Source organism: Brachyistius frenatus, unplaced genomic scaffold, assembly GCF_029030835.1.
Source record: "Brachyistius frenatus isolate BFR_SWC_R1_liver_20210118 unplaced genomic scaffold, ASM2903083v1 Contig_76, whole genome shotgun sequence".
Taxonomy (NCBI): domain Eukaryota; kingdom Metazoa; phylum Chordata; class Actinopteri; family Embiotocidae; genus Brachyistius; species Brachyistius frenatus.
Window position 1 is genome coordinate 1,760,905 of NW_027210675.1, and position 18,788 is coordinate 1,779,692.

At 41.5% G+C, this 18,788-nt stretch overlaps 1 protein-coding gene across 2 annotated transcripts; it reads left to right on the plus strand.

Annotated features, from left to right (window-relative positions):
• The first annotated feature begins 1,488 nt into the window (after positions 1–1,488).
• pals1b (protein associated with LIN7 1, MAGUK p55 family member b) lies at positions 1,489–18,592 on the plus strand. 2 transcript variants are annotated; one of them, XM_069708566.1, is made up of 14 exons: positions 1,489–1,659; positions 4,835–5,316; positions 6,789–6,997; positions 9,846–9,923; positions 11,972–12,091; positions 12,809–12,970; positions 13,638–13,715; positions 13,805–13,988; positions 15,290–15,358; positions 15,524–15,595; positions 16,235–16,396; positions 16,653–16,855; positions 17,155–17,265; positions 17,578–18,592. In XM_069708566.1, exons 2-14 carry the CDS (start codon positions 4,989–4,991, stop codon positions 17,752–17,754), a joined length of 1,953 nt encoding a protein of 650 aa, XP_069564667.1. In that variant the 5' UTR covers positions 1,489–1,659; positions 4,835–4,988; the 3' UTR covers positions 17,755–18,592. The 2 variants fall into 2 exon arrangements, with proteins under 2 accessions (XP_069564667.1, XP_069564668.1); XM_069708567.1 differs by having other exon boundaries at positions 11,984–12,091.
• Positions 18,593–18,788: the final 196 nt, after the last annotated feature.

An 18,788-nucleotide genomic window follows, 5' to 3' on the forward strand; every position in this document is an offset into this window, starting at 1 on the left:
GGATATCAGAGTGAAGAGGATTGTGGAAAATAACGGTAAAATGTTCACATGTATGCTGAAGGTCTAATTTTTCTAAATATATTCAACTATAATTAGGCCATTGGCATAAAAAAAAAAATGTAAATGGGCTGATTAGTGATCTGTTAAAGTTTACCGGAGGATTGTGATGTGGACGTTGTTATTTGTATTTGTGTGTAACCAGAGGCTAAAAGTAGAAGAGGAGGGGAGGACATGGAAGTAAAATCTGTGGTCAGCTGTGGGATATCTCGCCGGCCACCTTCCCCTGCGTGTAATGTGCTTTTCTCTGTCATCAGATCCTGGTGTTCTGCATCTGCAGTGTCTTTTGCAGCAACTTCCTGCAGCAGTTGATGCCAACTCCTTTGTTGTCAGGAATTTGTGATCATCCCGAACACACAGAAACACACCTGTTTCCACGTTATGTTACATCAGAGCAGGCACATCGGTCTTGTTTTCAGGCAGTTGTCAAAAAACATCCTACATGCAGAGCTTTTTCCAACTCTTCACTGAAGTTTTATGTTTACACTGAAGATATATTATATTATTCCCGTGTGATGGTCTACTAATCCCTCATGTGAATATTCTGTCTTGTGCATTATTTTATGCACGTTTCCTTAAAATGCACCCTTATATAGTTGGTATCTTTGTGACCTTTGTGATGTTCTGTGGGTTTACACAATGCTCAACTTCACAGATTCAGACTGTCATGACTATTTAAAGGGAAACAACGCAAAATAATGTCAGTGCATCAGTAATATTGATCTGATAATTCTATGAAAAAAGCAATTATGCATGTTACTGGTTTTGCTTTTGATTGGGTAAGTACATCATTGATGATACTTCTACTTTAGGAAGATTTCTTTGACTGTTACTATGATTTATCACTACTGTTTGAAAGTAACCAGGAACATTTACTCATGTAGCCTACTTAAACACTATCCTGATCCACTTTTTTCTACTTCAAATACTTTGGAGGCAAATATTGTGGGCTACTTTTTACGCAACACACGGCCTTAGTTAATACCCCGTGCGGATTCAGGTCATTGTTATGAAATACAAATGACCTATGAGTTCTGACGTAGTGCTTGAAATTATCATCACTTTCACCCGCTGCAACATTAAAGCGAGGCTTTACCAGTAATTATGCTCCAACAATCTAACACAGGCTTTATTGTTGAAATTGACAATCCTACGTTACATCTGATAGCTTAAATATTTAAAATTTCAGTATAAGAAGTGTACTTTGTTGCTAATACATACTTAATACTTATTTTATGTTGTGGAAAGGCTACTATTACCCACGTAAAAGATCTGCGTCACATAAGTGATTAATACCCTTTACGTCGAGGGCTGTTTGGACTATATGGTCGTTACGTATCTGACCGACAGGGGGCGCTGCGGAGCCGCACTGTTGCCAGGGAGACGACCCAAAACAACAGTCTGTGTTCGGGCAGAACTCACTGCGGCGGCTCGACACGGTGCCGTGAGCACCGGCGAGAGAAGTTGGGCTTTTCCCTGGGAGCAAAACACAATTATTATTATTATTTTTATTTGTTTTTTTCCCCCCCACACACACACATACCGCTGGATTGTAAAAGAACAACCGCTGCTCATCAAACTCAACTCGGTGTTTTTGAAGTGGTGAGTACACAGTCCGGTTACGGTTAGCGGTACCGGGCTGCTAAGCTAACGCGTTGCTAATTGCTGCGTTAGCGCTTAATACCAATAATAAATCCAATTGCGAACATTTAATACAAGCCTGGTATTTGTTTTAAGCTCGTGTCTAAGCGTCTGTTGTTTTCCGCGTGAATGAATGTGCCACGTCTTGGAAGAAAGTTGCACAAAACAGATACAGGCTATGTTTGTAGACGACAGGAGAGACTCGGTTGTTGTCGACTCTCATTTACAATTTACCTGCTGCTTCGTTTGTCTGAACTATTCCTCATGAAACTTATCTTTTTTTTTTTTTTTTTTTTACAAATGATTCAAGTAGCTCTCGTTAGTTTAAGGAAAATAAACTACGGTAGAGGTGGAGAGCAAATTTTGTAAGTCTAATTCAGTTACTTGTTTCTGTTTATTTGGTTTTGTTAAGCATTACAGAGAAAACTATAGGTAAGCTGCGATGACTTAAGTTAAGTTGTTATTGAGATTGTGAGGAAATCGCTTATAAAGTCATATTTCGGGAACAACAATCCTCAATTAAAGGTCATCAGCTCATCAGTTGGACTCCGATGAGAAGTCGGTGTCTGATGCCAAACCCTTTTAAGTGATCTATGGAAGTTAATCTGAGTACTTTTCAACACTTAAACTACTACTACAGTGACTGTAATGAAATATTCTAAACCAAATCTATCTATCTATATATATATATATATATATGTATATGTATCTATAAAAAAAAAGGAAAAAATTGTATATACTGTGCATTTGTATATTTAATATTTTTTACTGTTGTTTTATTGCTTTCTTGTACCTATAATGCTGCTGTAGTGAAAACATGTCCCCTTGTGGGATTAATAAAGTATCTCTATCTATCTATCTATCTATCTATCTATCTAGCTATCTAGCTATCTATCTATCTATCAAAGTTTCAGTATTTTCCAAGGCTTTCAAACATGTCTCATGACCTTCAGTAAACAAATACCACTGGAGTTGTTTTCAACATAGAAGTCAAAATAGCTGCACTACAATGTAAGAAGGATATTTTTTCCTCACTACTAAATCCTGGATTTATTGCACATAGTTGTCAGTCGTGAAAAGGTTATACAAGGTCAGGGTAATTCTGTTTGGTTTTGATTTATTTCTGAACAATTTCATTGTTTAATTTGAAGTCTGCTGAGATCCTTTGGAGTTGTGTGCGTTCCTCGGGTATCTCACGTCAAACCTGCTTCAGGTGCTGAATCACACGGTATTATAAGCTTTTATTTAATTTCACAGAACTATTTAATCACGTCTGTAATCGTTCATAGTCCCCAAACTCCGTCCACTGTGTAACTGGAGCTAAACTTTTTGTATTGCCTTCGTTTGTTAATGTCTCGGCGGGCGCGTTGCACTTTCATTCATTCTCACTCGTCTTTCCAGGTACCTGCGTCCCTTCCCAGCATCCCTCTCAGTGCCATTTGTGACCACGGAGCTAGAGTCGAGCATGAGATCCCAGGCTTAATTAAGCCCACAGGAACAGATGGTCTGCTGGCAGCCTCCGCTGTTTGTCAGCAGTACACCGCCACTCTAAATGCTGCTAAATGCCTCCGTAAGGGCGGGGTTTGGGAGGCGGGAGGGGATAGACCTGTTAGACATAATTAGCTGTGGGAAGTAGGTAAAAGAGGGGGGGAGGGCTGCCATGTGGTGGTGAGTGACAAAGCCTGTATGACTGACTGCATGATATGAACATCAAAGATGGCTATCAGCAACAAAGCTGTGTTTATCTGTTTGTTTGTTTTTTTTCCATGCACACAAATAGTGTCTTTAACCCGTAAGGAGTAGCAATTCAGGCAATTTAGTATAGAAATGATCTGCATGCGGGCATGTAGTAGGCCGGGCATTTAAAAATACACACCTAATGCGAAAGATCAAGACGCGTGTACGGCTTTCAAGATGTCTGTCCCCCGAATTTGGGCAGCAAAAGACACTTTCACTCCTCACTCAGAGACCGTTTTTGATATTCTGTTGTGAAATATATATTGATTAGCACCGCGTGTACGTCTCTCAGGCATGCACTCCAACTTTGCAAATCCAGATTAATGCGTAGCGTTCTTAAAAATAGATTGTAATCCACAGCAGTCACGACAACATCCACAACGATCTCCACAGTGGCAAATACGGTCGTAATAGCTCTGCGTCATGCGTCGCATTTAAAATACTTTTTTTTATTTTTTTTTATTTAGCCATCCATACAATGCAGTAGGCTACAGATGGATATTTTAAATAAGCTGTGCAGGTGGATGTTTGGGGACACGTGTACCAACAAATGGCTGAATGAGGCTGTGCTGAAGGGATTTGAGTTGACCGAGGCCAGAAAGCTTTCCGTGTTAGATTAGCGTTGTGATAGTTGAGAGGAGGAAGGAGCAAATGTCAGCGTTGATCAACAGGCAACCAGCTGGAAGGCTCAGTTGACGGAGTTTGGACAGTTTTGGAAATTCTCACATTCAAGAAGTTCGATTGAGGAAATGTTCTGCAAGTTTGTTTAAAAAAAAATGACTTAAACAATGAATTGATATTAATCAGTTGAGAAAACTGTCAAAAATGTATTCATCCACAGATTGTTCAACCATATGCCATTATGCCACATTGCATTATATTATCCCAAACGTAATCATTTAAATGTTTGTGTGATGTGGGAATAATTCATTCTGACAGCATTTAATGTTAGCATGGTAATTTTGAGCTGTAGTAAGGATGATGCTAATTCTTTTGACAGCTTTCCGTAGAGACGAACAACAAAGTGCGGGATTTCAAAAATTCAATAACCCAGGGTTCATAATTTACAATCTTTGGAATATAACAAAAATATTTATGTGTCGACTGCAAAGGCTTTAGTGTTCTTCTTTTGTATTGTCTTTTGAACTATCAATCACTGCTCTTTATTTTCTCAGTGTACTTTTATGCTTCTGCCTGTGGTTTCCTCAGTGAGATAAAAGTGACTGTCAACAAGAGAAATCCTTTTTTATTCTTGTTAAATTGTATTCATAAATATTTTTGCTGCGTCATCTTTAAAAACTAAATCATACAGTTTTGGTTTTTTTAAAACTACTTGACTTTGTTTGCCACTCAATAAATGTAACAAGGGAAATCCTTTTTAACTCTGTTTGTGTTCCAGGATGACAGATCCCAGACGGAGCATAAAGGACTGCATCCTTCACTGGCGTGCAATGGCCCCTGAGTTGAGCAATCTCAGCATCAGTTTGTCATAACGCTTCAGCTGATCTCAGGAAATACTGGGGTGGTTTGAGCTGCACAACACTGCAGCAGGGATGATTACATCCCACATGAACGGTTATGTTCAAGAAGCCTCTATGCAGGCCAAGAGCCACAGGGAGAGGGCCGTGGACTGTCCAGGGGACGAAAGTTGCCTTGTCAAAGCGCCACACTGCAGTGCCCAAATGGAGAGGATCCAGCATTACCAGGAGGAGCTGAGGAAGAGGAGAGAGGAAGAGAGCAGGGGGAAGCATGACATCGACCCCAACGCTTCTCTGAGGCTCAAGAAGCTGTCGCAGAACCCTAAAGTGGGCATTGACAACCCCACCTTCGATGGGAAGGAGAAGGCCACCAAAGACGCATGCTCCCCGGATCCTGTAGGCGGTGAGTTAAAAGAAGGGCAGCGAGGGTTTAAAGGTCTTTACGGAGGTCAAGGAGGTTGGATGGAGGAAGGGATGTTTGAGAGAGGAGGAAGAATGCCGACCTCAGAGTAGAATAGAGAGTCGTGAAAAAAATCTGTGAAAACAAAAGGAGTCAAAACAATGACTATTGAAGGGGCAGAGCAGAGGGCGGTGCTGGAGGAGGGTGATGTGTTTTAGGGGCTGTCCACCATTTTCACTGGTTAGTTTAACCTGGCACAAAATCTATTTGTGGTCCAACGAAAAAGAAAACCCAATCTTTAATACAATATAATGACAGTACTGAAGGGATTGGCATGTACAGCTCATAAGATGCTGCTGTGGTCCTCCATTTTGGTTTGTTTTTGTACTGAAAATATTCTTTTCTACTTAATATATTGAGGTTTTTTTTTCCACTGACTTTACTTTTACTCTACTTACGTGCTTTTCAGAGTGTGTTATAAATACACAGTATTGAGGGCACACGAAGTTTGTTTTATTGTAATGATTCATATGAGTCAAGTATGATTTGCATTTTAGTCACGCACAGGGCCTTATTGTCAGGGCTAATTGAGTGCAGGAGTCACTTTGTCAGAATGAGGTTTTTAAACCAGAATCTCAGAAATGTTTTTTGAAATGTTTGACCACAACTTGAGAGAAAAACTGATTTCCTGTTTATAGCAGTGAAGCTTCTGACATTTTTTTGGTCAGACTGTGTTTACTTGACTTGTCTGGTCTGACTTTTCTCTGCTGTGATGTGAAACAAAAGATATGAGCTCAGTTTTCTAATTACTATAAAATTTATATTATTCATTTACTGAGGTTTATAGTTTTCTACAGAAGAAATCAGTGTGTATAGAGAGTGTATTACTGTATTAACTAAAAGATAAAAAGACCAAAGAGGGTAAAGAAATTCTACATAATGTATTGATACTTTCTGCCATAATAAATCAAATAAGTGTAAATGCTGCAGCAACCCTTGAAATATAACAATAAGCCTGAGTTGAATCAAAGTAACTCTCAGCCATATTAGTGAATCAGAAGTCAAAATGTAGACCTCCACTACAGAGACATCCGGTACAGTCCCACTAAACTTAAAATGTTTGTGCCTCTGATAAATGACTTTTTCTCAGATATAACATGGTCGTAATCATAACAGACAGCTTACAACCTGATGGAACTAAATGTGCAGAGCTGGATGTGACCTAACAAGAGATTAGCCTCAGACGACACTCTGGTATTACCGGGTCAACTATAGGTAGATTGGACTGGCCGAAACCTTTGATACACGCGTATAAGACTTGACTGTCATTGCAGTCAGACTCTGTGCTGTCACAACACTAAACTAGTCAAACAATAACCAAACATTCACATCTGACTTCCGTTATTTTCGTCCCTGTGTTTCTCAGCATTGCATCTGTACTACTGTTCCCCTCACCGTGTGTGTCTGTCTCTCAGAACTGGACGAGTTGCTGCAGACTCTAAAGTGGGTGCAGCACTGTTTGACCGATGCTCAGAGCCAGCAGGATGTGGAGCTGATAATGCAGATACTTGCCAAGGAGGACTTCAAGAATGCCTACACAATCTACAACGCTGTGTCCCAGCAGATGAGCCGAGTCAATCCCACCTCACCCCTCACAGCACAAGCACAGGACCTCTGCCTGGAGGTACGCACAACGCTCATGTTACTTGAAGCCTCTTGTTACCGCCGAAAACATCACAACGTACTCATTTAGTTTTTACTGGTAGGTGTGATAGTTTTATAGGCGTAAAGCAAATGCCCAAGGGAGACTCAATCGGGGAAAATAGACTAACTTGAACCGAGACTAATGAATAACTTACTGTATTTTGTGCCACAAAACCAGTTCTGTACCTCATGAGATGAGCGGTGGTCTCCACGGAGGAGGTAGCTTGTGCATACAGGCAGAAAGGTGCTCAGATTGATGTCGCCGTTGTACGGTTTGGACCCCGTTGCTTTATTTCTGAGTGCAAGTGTAAGTAAAGCAACTGCTCAATGAAGCACGCAAAATCTTTTCTTGAGGTGATGATTAATTCAACAAAGCTGCCCAAAAGACAGTCATGCCAGTCTGGATAATTATGAAATGTAAATTGTCTCGTGGTTAACTAGGTAAGGGAAAACAAAAATGAGGGATTTGTGGGATGCAGGTCATGCATGGAAATTGAGTGAGCAGGCAAAATAAGAGATGCAGAAGGTAGAACATTTTGAATCTGAGAGTTATGCTGAAAAGAGGATGACGGGACGAGGAAGGAAAAGGACGAAGGAGTGAACTGTTGGATTTCTCCATCAAGCGCTTGCTGCTTCCTATTTAAATACATTTCACAGTGGTGCCTCCAGTGAGGACAGTAAACGAGAGCAAGAAACCATTTCAGTATTCAGGTTTGAGTAGGTGAGCATTTGTCACACCTGACTTCCTTGTTGACAAAACACCAAGCAGCTGGTTTCTGCTGAAGCAAAGCGACAGTAATTGACTTGTGTCCCTGCAGAGGTGAGCCTCTGCACACTAACTAAGGCCTGTGCTGTCACACAGCACAGGCCTTGTAGAAAGACACAATCTTTGATGTGGTTTGCTATGAATAACGTCGGAGCTCTATACATTGATGACAGGCTACACCCACAATAGGCACTTCATTAAGATTACTGTCAACTTTTGATAGGTGAAATATGAAAGAATATAATACAGAGTTTTGAGCAGTCAGACTGGTGAGACTGGTGATTTTTATTTTTTTTTTTTTTTTTTAACTGATTGTTGGATTTGAAATAGTCAAACTTGTTTTGATAAAAGAGGCTATGAGTTTATTCAAAGGCCAGCAAGCAGCACTGCAACAGAATTTCTATTCCAGTCGTGACAGGAGCGGTTTGAAGATAGAGGGGCTGGGTGTGATGATCTATTTTGCTTCACACACACAACACATTGTCTTCCTGCATACAGTAAATCAGTGTCTGCGCTCACCCGCCACGCACGGCTCCTGAAGCGCTTAACAGTGCGTAAGAGTTTGAGCTGCAAGTGTGTCTAAACTAAGTGGTCGTGCTGTGTAACACTCACATTGGCCATTGGGTAAACTAATCTCCCAGCAGCCTTTGGTGCGGGCTGAGCGGCGCAGCACACTCCACAGGAAGGAGGCCAGGATCTGGGCAGCCAGAAAAAGAAACTCCAGCAGCTTAGAGCAGCGTGGGCCGAGGCACGTTGCTGCTGGGGGGGGGGGTGGGGGGGGAGTGCGTCACCTTGTTAGTGAGAGCTTTGATTAGTGTAATGGATGAACTAATCTCCAAATAGGAGATGAAGAGGCAGAGAGACGGAGTAACAGAACGCCAAAATGCCTACTGTCCTCATTCAGTGGAGTCCAAGCCACAAACAGCCATTGTATTGTTTCACTAAGTCACAACACAAGAACCAAAAGATTAAAATAGAACCATGCAACAGAGACGAGAAGAAAGACAGAGTGGACAGCCTGGAAAGACGGTGGAACATCCTATTGTTCAGATCCTTTTCAGCTTTACGCTTTTTTTTTTTAATTAGTTGGAAACCAACATTCACAAATAAACACACACAGATGAATATTGTTTTTCTATCCAAGAGCAGCAGACTGGATATGGAACAGTTTTCTGTCTGGAATGTGAAACCCGACTGTGAGTTACTTGACGGTAGCCAAACCAGCTGTGTGCGAGTGGCCTTGTACATCCGTACGCGTTTACTGTCTGTGCACATTTGTACTTTCAACTATCCTGCGAATCTTCTGTGCAACTGGCTCGTCATTAAAATTATGATTCTCAGGTTTGCAGTTTCGGAATGAAATCAGGTAAAGTCTAAGCTTCTTATGCGGACTAAACTTTCCGGTAAAGCTAATGTCAATAAAGTGTTTCACTCATGAAAAAAGGTACCAAATCCAAGGAAGAAAAAAAATAAAAAAACAGGACACACAATCATAAAATAATCTCAGGGCGAAGGGGGTGCTGAAGTCTTATGCTGAAACACAGTTTCCCATTCACCCTCTCACGCACGGAGATGCCGTGCGAGGTGCTCACCATCAGGAATACATTCACACACCAACGGTGCAAAGCTGCCATGCAAGGTGCTCGCTTGCCATAAGGAGCAATTCGGGGTTCTGTGTCTTGCCCAAGGACACTTCGGCACGTGGACAGGAGGAGCTCGGGATCAAACCGTCACCAAATATCTTTACATTCGTGTTCTACTTTTAGAAGTTGATGTACAGTTGGACACTTTAGCTAACTTCGTAGAGGTAGATTATAAATACATATCTGACTTGGATTCTAGTGACAAGAGACTTAAAATGAAAAAATAAGAGTGAATAAAGTTTTTTTTGAAGGAAGTAATTAAGCGATTAGAGTATTTGATTGTAGTTTGTACACTGTTAAAATAGTTTACGTTTTAAATTGATACTTCACCATTTGTTCTGACGTGACTGGCTTCCTGTTTTCACAGTTCGTTTGGCGGCAGATGTGTCTCACCGCAATATGTCTCTGTTTCTGTTTAGGTCCAGAAGATTCTCCAGTCCAGCCAACAAAAGGAGGGTTTAGAGCTCCGGGCGCTGCTCACCAATCCTCATCTCCAGGTCAGAGATCAGTTTTCCAGCAATGACCTTCCCCTCACCCATGATACAAACATAAGACAACACCAGAGAGGCTCAGCAAGTCAAGGACACCTTGGCAGGGCAGACGGTTGTTATACAGGATTAATCACCTATGACACCTTCATTTTATCTGTTATTATTAGGTGTTACTTGGGATGTGTGCAGGTCAATTTTTTTTCAAGGTCAAGTAGCCCCTCTTTCATTAGAAAGATTAATGTAGGAGGAGTAATGTAAGAAAGGCAGTTTATGCAAATGAGGTTGTAATGTAAGAAAGGCAGTTTATGCAAATGAGGTTGGTATGTGGGTCAGCTCTCTTGGTAATGAAAAAGCGTGATTGGTGCAGCAGCGTGCCTCTCAGTCCCCTTTAAATGAATTCAACGAAGACCAGTGAGAGATGTGAAAGTTGTTGTGCGTCTTGTTGTGCGTCTTTGTCGAACTCAGCCTTATGCTTTGGTATAGATGTGAAGCATATTAGAGTTTTGGTAAGGTTTCATCCGATGAGTGAAAACATTTTATTTCTGGCCATGACCGTGCTTCTCTCAAACACAGTAATGGCGTCAGACAGATTAGTGATCCACAAAGTGTCAGAAATGTTGAAAACAATAAACCTAGTTGAATACTGCACTGCTTGGACCAACACCTGCATCTGGATGAAATAGATAAATAATGAAGCTCACCGTATATGGACTTGATCATTTTCAAACATGTAAAATATCTGTCCTCTGACTACTCACCTTGAGTTGTGAGCAACTTCTTTTCGTCCACTTGTTGGGACAGGCCTGCAGTTGAGTTTAACGAAGTTCGATTTGGTTGTAACCTATTTAGTAATGATCTTGCAGTACATTGCCAAAGGCGGCTGTTGGCACAGCTGACAAACTGAACAATTAAGATGTTCCTCTTGACTCCATCGCTACTAAAACTACTTTGTTAACATCACAGGTAAAGGCAGGCCACTTCCACAGCTGTCTATTCAGCGGGACGTCTTTGTAGCATTTTGTGTGTCAACATGAAAGGAATCGAACAAACATTACATTTCATTTCATTTCAAACGGCATCTCTCTGACGTGGCTCGACACGCTACCCGTGTCAGTTTAAGCCTCGGTGATTCTTCTGGAGGAAAAATGGAGTCACATTATGAGACTGTCATTGTCCATTAGCGAGGCAGTAAGGTGAGAAAAGACCGCAGGTGTATGACTGCTGTGATTTTACGGTTGAGGGTCCTGACAGTGGAGCGCCAGGGGTCGGACGTTTGACCCACGTGACCGTGTGAACCACCAAACCCCCCCCCCCCCCAGTTGGGCCGTTAACTCCTCCGCTGAGTCGGAACCATGCAGCCAGCGGGGACGGCGTGATGAGATGTGAGCCTGCCTCGTGACACAGAAACCAGAACAGATTATCTCGGTTTCTCTGCGGGGAGCCGAGAATCATATGAATCACCATGTAGTACAGGTAAACAGCTTCATATCCAAAACTAATGGAGACATGTGAGAGATGACTACGGCCCCCTCAAGTCCACCCGTCTCCCTCTCATTGTTTTCTGGGACACCGTTTTCTCAGGAGCAGGGACACCGAAGGTGTTTGATGATTGATGGTGGTGGATTCTGACTCCTAAATGCAGGTGGAGATTAAGACGGATTGTGTGTTCGCTGAAGCTTAGCCCGGCCTCTGCTCTCTCAGGCCCCCTCTGCTGCAGGGTAGAGAAATTCATTTGGGCCGACGGTTATTAATTGTAGGTTACAGAGGGCATGTCACATTAAATGAAGTGAAGGAGCAATCTCTGTATTATTTCTGGTTTAGACGTGGGCTTGCTGACGGGTCTTGTTAAAAAAAGATGAGGGGTGGATAGGCCTCTGGTAGCGGGTGCATTTCTCAGGATCCTTGAAACGTCTTTATCGTTGTTTTATATCGACAAGCAGAAACCATGAGCAATTTGACTCAAACTATATTAGATTTCGCCTCATTCTGCCTCCTCTGTGTTTCTGTACATGTGTTTGTACTGTATGTTGTCTCTGTGTGTGTCCATGTGGCAGGCGCTGATGCAGGTCCATGACAGCGTGGCAGGGCAGGAAGTGGAAGAGGAAAATGTGACCCAGTACCTCGGGGAGACGGTTAAATTAGTGCGGCTGGAGAAGACCAGAGACACTCCACTGGTGAGACGTCCTCTATTAGTCTTTTTGTGTCACTTCTGCCGTCTTCTGTCATTACTGTCTCTCTGCCGTTTAGGCTGCTTTATGTTTTATAATTTACTTCTGAATGTTGTATATCAATAGTAGACATCCACAGAAAGACAAAGATTGAGAAGCAGGGTAACATGGATAGTTGGGATAATATTCATTTGGTATGGATATAATTAACAATACAATGAAAATATGTGCTGTTTGCTGTGTGTAACGTGTCTTTGTACTTAATGTTATGATCTGGAAGATGTTTCGCTCTGTTTGGTGACACCTATGGTGATAAGCGGTAATCACAGCTGTGTGTTTTGACTCGACTTCTCATCAGACCCAAACAGTGTCGCCTGTGTGTCATTTGGCAATTGAAGAGCGATCTTGTTGCCTTAGCTCCGCCCACTTTCTCTGGAAAACACAACACTAACTTTGCACTGCTTCTGATTTTTTTTTCCCCCTGGGAATGTCCCCACAGACACCCAGCTTGTTCAGTTCAGCAATTAAAAGGGCTTTCATCAGTGGGCCACCGCCTCAGTCACCATTATGTTACCTCATTCAGAGATAATTACTTTATTGATTATTACTTTAAGCCTCTGCCCTCTCCTCCGTGTCATGTCAGAAAATATTATGCATTTGTCTATAAGGTCTGTAGGTTGTTTTGTGAGATCGTCTCTGTCACATGTCTGAACTGGTCATCAGGGTGCAACAGTGCGTAATGACATGGACAGTGTGGTGGTGAGTCGTGTGGTGAAAGGCGGAGCAGCAGAGCGGAGCGGCCTCCTCAGTGAAGGAGATGAGATCCTGGAGATCAACGGGATTTCTATCCGTGGGAAACACATCAATGAGGTCCACGACTTGCTGGTGAGGACTAGGAATTGTCAACGTGGTGTCCAGTAACACCCAGTGTTCTTTAGATATTTTACAATAACTTATTAGAAAGGAATTGCGTTACAACTTTATTTTAATAGATGGGAATCTAGCTTCGTTATAGTGTACTCACAGGTGCTTAAAATGTCCTGAAAATTACTACTTTGTGCCTTTATTGACATAAAAGGGTTTAGAATTTATTTGTAAATGGTGGGTCTTACTTGGATCAGCTGTTCTTTCATACCTGGTGACATTAGATTGTATTCACTCTACAGATCTAAGAGATAAGTTCAAAATTATTTGACAATGCGTTAAGCCTCAGAAATGTAATTAAGTTCATTAAGGCATGTGTCTTTACAGTAAGTACAAAGTGTCTTTTGACCGAGAACACAAGGCAGACAAAGGAATAACTAACATTAGTGCTGACTGCTTTTTATTTTGGAGAAAACAAACAACTCATATTTTCAAATGTAACCTAAAATATATACCTGAGCAGTTGTTTTGAGTAGATGCATTCTTGAATTATAATATAACCAACCATAGATCAAGAAAACATTGTTAGATGTTTAAGCTGCCGGGTAAATACAGCAAGTAAAATAAGTGTTTTATGAAAATGCCTCCCTCTCATGTTTAATTCATTGCATTTCATGTTCACCAACAGCAACAAATGCAGGGCACCCTGACCTTCCTCCTCATCCCAAGCTCTCAGATTAAACCTGCCGCGCACAGACAGACTGTGGTAAGTCTCTAATGATATGTGAGTGGGTGTGCATGAGAACACCTGAGTGCATGCATCGGCAGCTTTGACATTGTAAACCCTGTCCTCAGATGCATGTACGAGCCTACTTTGACTACGACCCATCTGATGACCCGTTCGTGCCGTGTCGGGAGCTCGGCCTGTCCTTCCAGAAGGGAGACATCCTCCACGTCATCAGCCAGGACGACTCCAACTGGTGGCAGGCCTACAGGGACGGAGACGAGGACAACCAGCCCCTGGCTGGACTCGTTCCAGGTACGAATCAGACCAGGGCTGAATATTAATATGGAGTTTATTGCTCCACAAGGGCGGATAACAACAGCGAGGACATACTATTCCAAATAGAAGAAATTGTAGAAAGGCCATTTACAGATTGTTGTAAATATTGTATCATAATTTACTGTAATTTATTTTTATGCTCTGTATTATTGTTATTATGTTTTGCTTCCCTACTCTTGACACAAATGTGGAGTAACTACAAAACCCTTCACAACTGTACAAAAACAAAATGCACACATATGCAAGTACATATAAAAAAGCCCATAGCTGTATTTTTTTTTTTTTACAACATACATCCTGTTGTTTTAATTCTTCCTGTTTGGTTACTTCACACCCTTTCCAATGCACAGGGCTCAGTCATGTTTAAACAGGAGCAACAAGATGTGAATTGTGGGTAAATTAAGTAGCACCGGGTGTTGGAAAGACTTGTCTCTGATGAAGACCTGGTATGTCTTCAGTTCAGTTTTGTATCAGATGATGAAGCAGTTCTTTCATCAAAAATATGTACAATGTAATCTCCTGATAAACTATGAAGCTGGATAAATCTGTAAATTAGTAATCGTCCCTTGGATGTTTTCAGTAAACATTTTTAATGAAGAAAAAGCAACCAAAATAATGAAGAGAATATAAGGATATCCTAAAAGTGAATACATATTGATTTCTATTTGGAAGAAGGAAAGGTCTGCAGGACATTAAGGATACACATCTGTATGAAATCCTTTGCAATTACATTTTACAAAAACTAGTTCTAAATTAATAATAGTTGACGCTAGTTTATAAGTAACACGAGATAATTCACTGACAAACCAATAATTTACTCCACTTTGTGTAGTAACTGAAACCCAGTCACAGAAGAGGATTTGATAGTGACTTTCAACTAAGCTGACACTCATCTCCTGGACGAAATCACAACCCATCAAACAGAATTAAAGAAACGCCTGAGAACTGTCTGTGATTACTTTCCGACCTGAGTCTGTTGTGCCTGCAAGATAATGAGGTTAAACACTGGAAATTGAAAGTGGGCCATGTTTTTGCCCGTTCTTCATTATGTCTAAGCTTCTAGGAAGAGAAGAACAAACAATACCCGGCCTGCAAAAGCTTTGGACTTTTAATATTGCTAGTTTTTAGCCACCATGGTGGTCCAGTGCAAAACTGACCAAACAAAGTGTCAAATACAGGCTTTTGAAATAGAAAATATATATAGACATTTTTGTATATATATATATATATATATATATATATTGGATGACTAATGACTTTCTGTATGTTCTTTTCAGGTAAAAGCTTCCAGCAACAGAGAGAGACCTTAAAGAAAACAATAACAGACAAGAGTCGAGAGCAGCAAGGTCAGACACCAGTGGTTGAAACACACACCGTCATTTAGAAAACAAAATGATTTGACTTCCTCTTTAACGCCTATGAAAATAAAATGTGATCTATCCGGAGTGTTGTAACGTAGTGGAGTGATGATCTGCCTGTTAAAGATAATTTCTTTTCAATGACGTGTTCAGTGAAGGTTTGGTATGGAAAGAAGAACAAGAAACAGAGGAAGAAGAGCATATCTACCTTCAGCAAAAGCAGTGGTAAGACTTTCTTTCTTTTTTTTCTTTTTTTTTTCTCGTGGCTCTTCAGCGGCTCGAGAATTGAGCTGGTTTAAAAGTGTGCGACGTCTTCACACTGAACCAACTGTCTCTCCTCTTTACCACCTGTGAGAGACCGCTTCCACACTGGAGCTGACACATCTCGTCTTTCTCACAGCAGCTTGGTGTGTCACAGGTCAGATTAGTCTTTGCCTCACAGTCGGGATCAGAGGAAGCACCAACAGGTGCCTAAATGGCTTGGAAGGAACGTGTGGCGGTGTTAGTTCACACATTCATACTGAGACCTACACACACACACACACACACACACACACTGTTCTCGTGAAACTGCCCTGTGGTCAGCAGGAGCCGGCCGCCAGCTCAGAGAGACAGATGTGTGGACTATCGTCATCATCTTCATGCAGGAAAAAACTTTTTAAGAAAAACAAACACGGGGATATAAAATAATATGTTGCTTTCCAAAACCTCATGTGTCTTTTCCCGCCTCAACAAAGAGGCTGAAGGTTAAAGTTACGTACAAAACAACAGCCCAGGAGCTCAAAGGAATTTGGTATGTAGGTCAGGGATGTTTCATTACCCCCCTCCCCCCACCAATTAAAAAAAAACAACCTGTGTCTTCAGACTACGACGACATCCTGACCTATGAGGAGATGTCCCTGTACCACCAGCCCGCCACTCGCAAACGCCCCGTAGCTCTGATCGGTCCGACAAACAGTGGTCACGATGAGCTGCGTCGGAGGCTCCTGTCCATCGAACCGGAGAAGTTTGCTGTCGCCGTTCCACGTAAGTCCACGCTTTGTCAAAGTAACAGTTCACGGCAATATCAAATATTAGTCACCGATTTCAGATGAGGAACAAATCATGTCTTTAGGATTTAAGTGAAGAATTGAAATCATTTGACACGTCACAGTGCACAAAGTTTTCAAATTTCTAAAGTCCCAAGAAATTACTGACAACTTAAAAAGGGCCAATTAGTACAAAATAAGACGAGTGGTTTTTTTTACCAAGTCAACTTGATCCGTCCCTTTTCACGGCTCAGACACAACCAGAGGCCCGAGGATACACGAGCGCAACGGGCGCGACTACCATTTTGTGAGCCGTGCCGCCTTTGAAACCGACTTGGCAGCTGGGAAGTTCATCGAGTCAGGGGAGTACGAGAAGAACCTGTACGGCAGCAGCACAGACTCTGTCCGACACATCATCAACTCCGGACGCATCTGCTTGCTCTGCCTGCACACGCGGGTAAAAGACTGAATACTCTTTACTGTCGAGACAATTATTTTTATCGAACATGTTAATTACAAAACTCATTTCATCCTCCTCCTCCTGTGATCTTAACTATTGTGGCTCTGCCAGAATGTAATGAACTCTTTTTATATCCTGAACATAAATCTTAAATGGTTTTTGTTTGATTAAAACTGTAAAGAAGTTGCCATGGTTTTTTTTTTTTCTTGTTTTGGTTTATTTTAAATCTGGTTTCTTTTTGTCTCTGTCTTTCCTTCTTCGTTTGTTTGTACGTGACTTGGTCTTCCTTCTGTCAGTCACTGCGGGTGTTGAGGTCCTCCAACCTCAAGCCATATGTCATCTTCATCGCTCCTCCTTCTCAGGAAAGACTACGCACCCTGCTGGCCACAGAGGGAAAAACACCAAAGGTAAAAAGTTAACAAACACAGAAAAGAAAACGTTGTTCAGGGACTGTCAGGCAGAGCAAAGAAAGAAGTTATATTCTTTTAACCAATTAAAGACATCATCAGAGTGGAAATGATAGAAACAGATTGTTTACCCTTGGTATGGAAAAGACAATATTTAAAAGAATAAACAATAATTGCAACACTTCATGAAACCATAACAGAGAACACAGCTGTTAAAGGAACCATACAACCATTTACCTCATATGTCCAATACAGGAGAAACATTTTTGAAAAGTCACCTTCTTAAATCCATGTCTTGTTTTCTCTGCGCAGCCGGAGGAGCTGAAGGAGGTCATTGAAAAGGCTCGCGAGATGGAGCACGGTTTTGGCCACTTTTTCGATGCGACCATCGTGAACCTGGACCCAGACCAGGCTTTCCACGAGCTCCGCAGGCTGATAGATAAACTGGACACCGAGCCACAGTGGGTGCCCACCTCCTGGCTGTGCTAGAGCTTGTTGTGTCTCAGCACGAAGAGGTAAACAGAAGCACAAAACTGTTTGCTCCCGGAGGCTGAAAAATGAATGACGGACAGTGGTGAATTCTTACTGGATTTTCACATGCGCATTTTCCTCGTTTATAGAGGAGGTGATCGTCACCACTTGCTGCAGGGATGGACTCGCGTTTCTTTCGGGGTTTTTTTGTTGGTGTGTGTGTGTCTTTGTGGGGTGATTTTATTGTTTTGTTTTGTTTCATGAAGGTCTTTATTGATCTCAGCTTTATGCAAAGTCATTTATCATACGAATAGAATTATTTCTATCCTATTCTTAATAGTTATTTATAATTGTAAATATATATTTTCTAGTCAAAAGGATCAAATATTTTATTGTTACACGTGTGATACCAAAAACGGTGTGCTCAACTGGGAGAGTGTAAATGTCAGTTTTAATTGGCCTCCTGATAAGGCAGAAAGCCAAAAATGTCCTTGTATACCAAACTGAAAAGAAGCACTTGTGCTTAAAGTGGCTGCAGTGGAACAGCTTCCATTCAGAAGAACAGCAGAGAAATCTGCTGCGGTTTTCAGGTACGTCTTCTGCACCAATGTCAGTATTATTTGATGCTGTGTCTGGTAACAGACTTGTCTCTCGCTGGTTAGCATTACTGTCAGTATGTAATGCTGCAAAGTACTGCTGAGATTGTTTGGTTTTTTTTTTTTTTTTACCAGTATTGTATGAAAAAGACATCATATTACTTGTACTTCACTTAGTGTCCAACAAATACTGTTCTACTTCTTTGCAGGGTAAATAGGAATAGGAAAAGTGTAAATAAAATCAAGTACATATGTGAACAAGTGATACATTTTGCATGCACTGAAAAATTCTTCCCACAATCTTGTCAGAGAAATTATTACATTGAATAAGTTTGCAGTACAACTCGGTTAAGCCGCTGCAAATGCCTGAAACTATTGTGCAACCTGTAGCATTCTGGTCCAAAATGGCTGCCAATCGTCACCGAGCTGGGCTGCTTAAATACTTATAAATGCTCG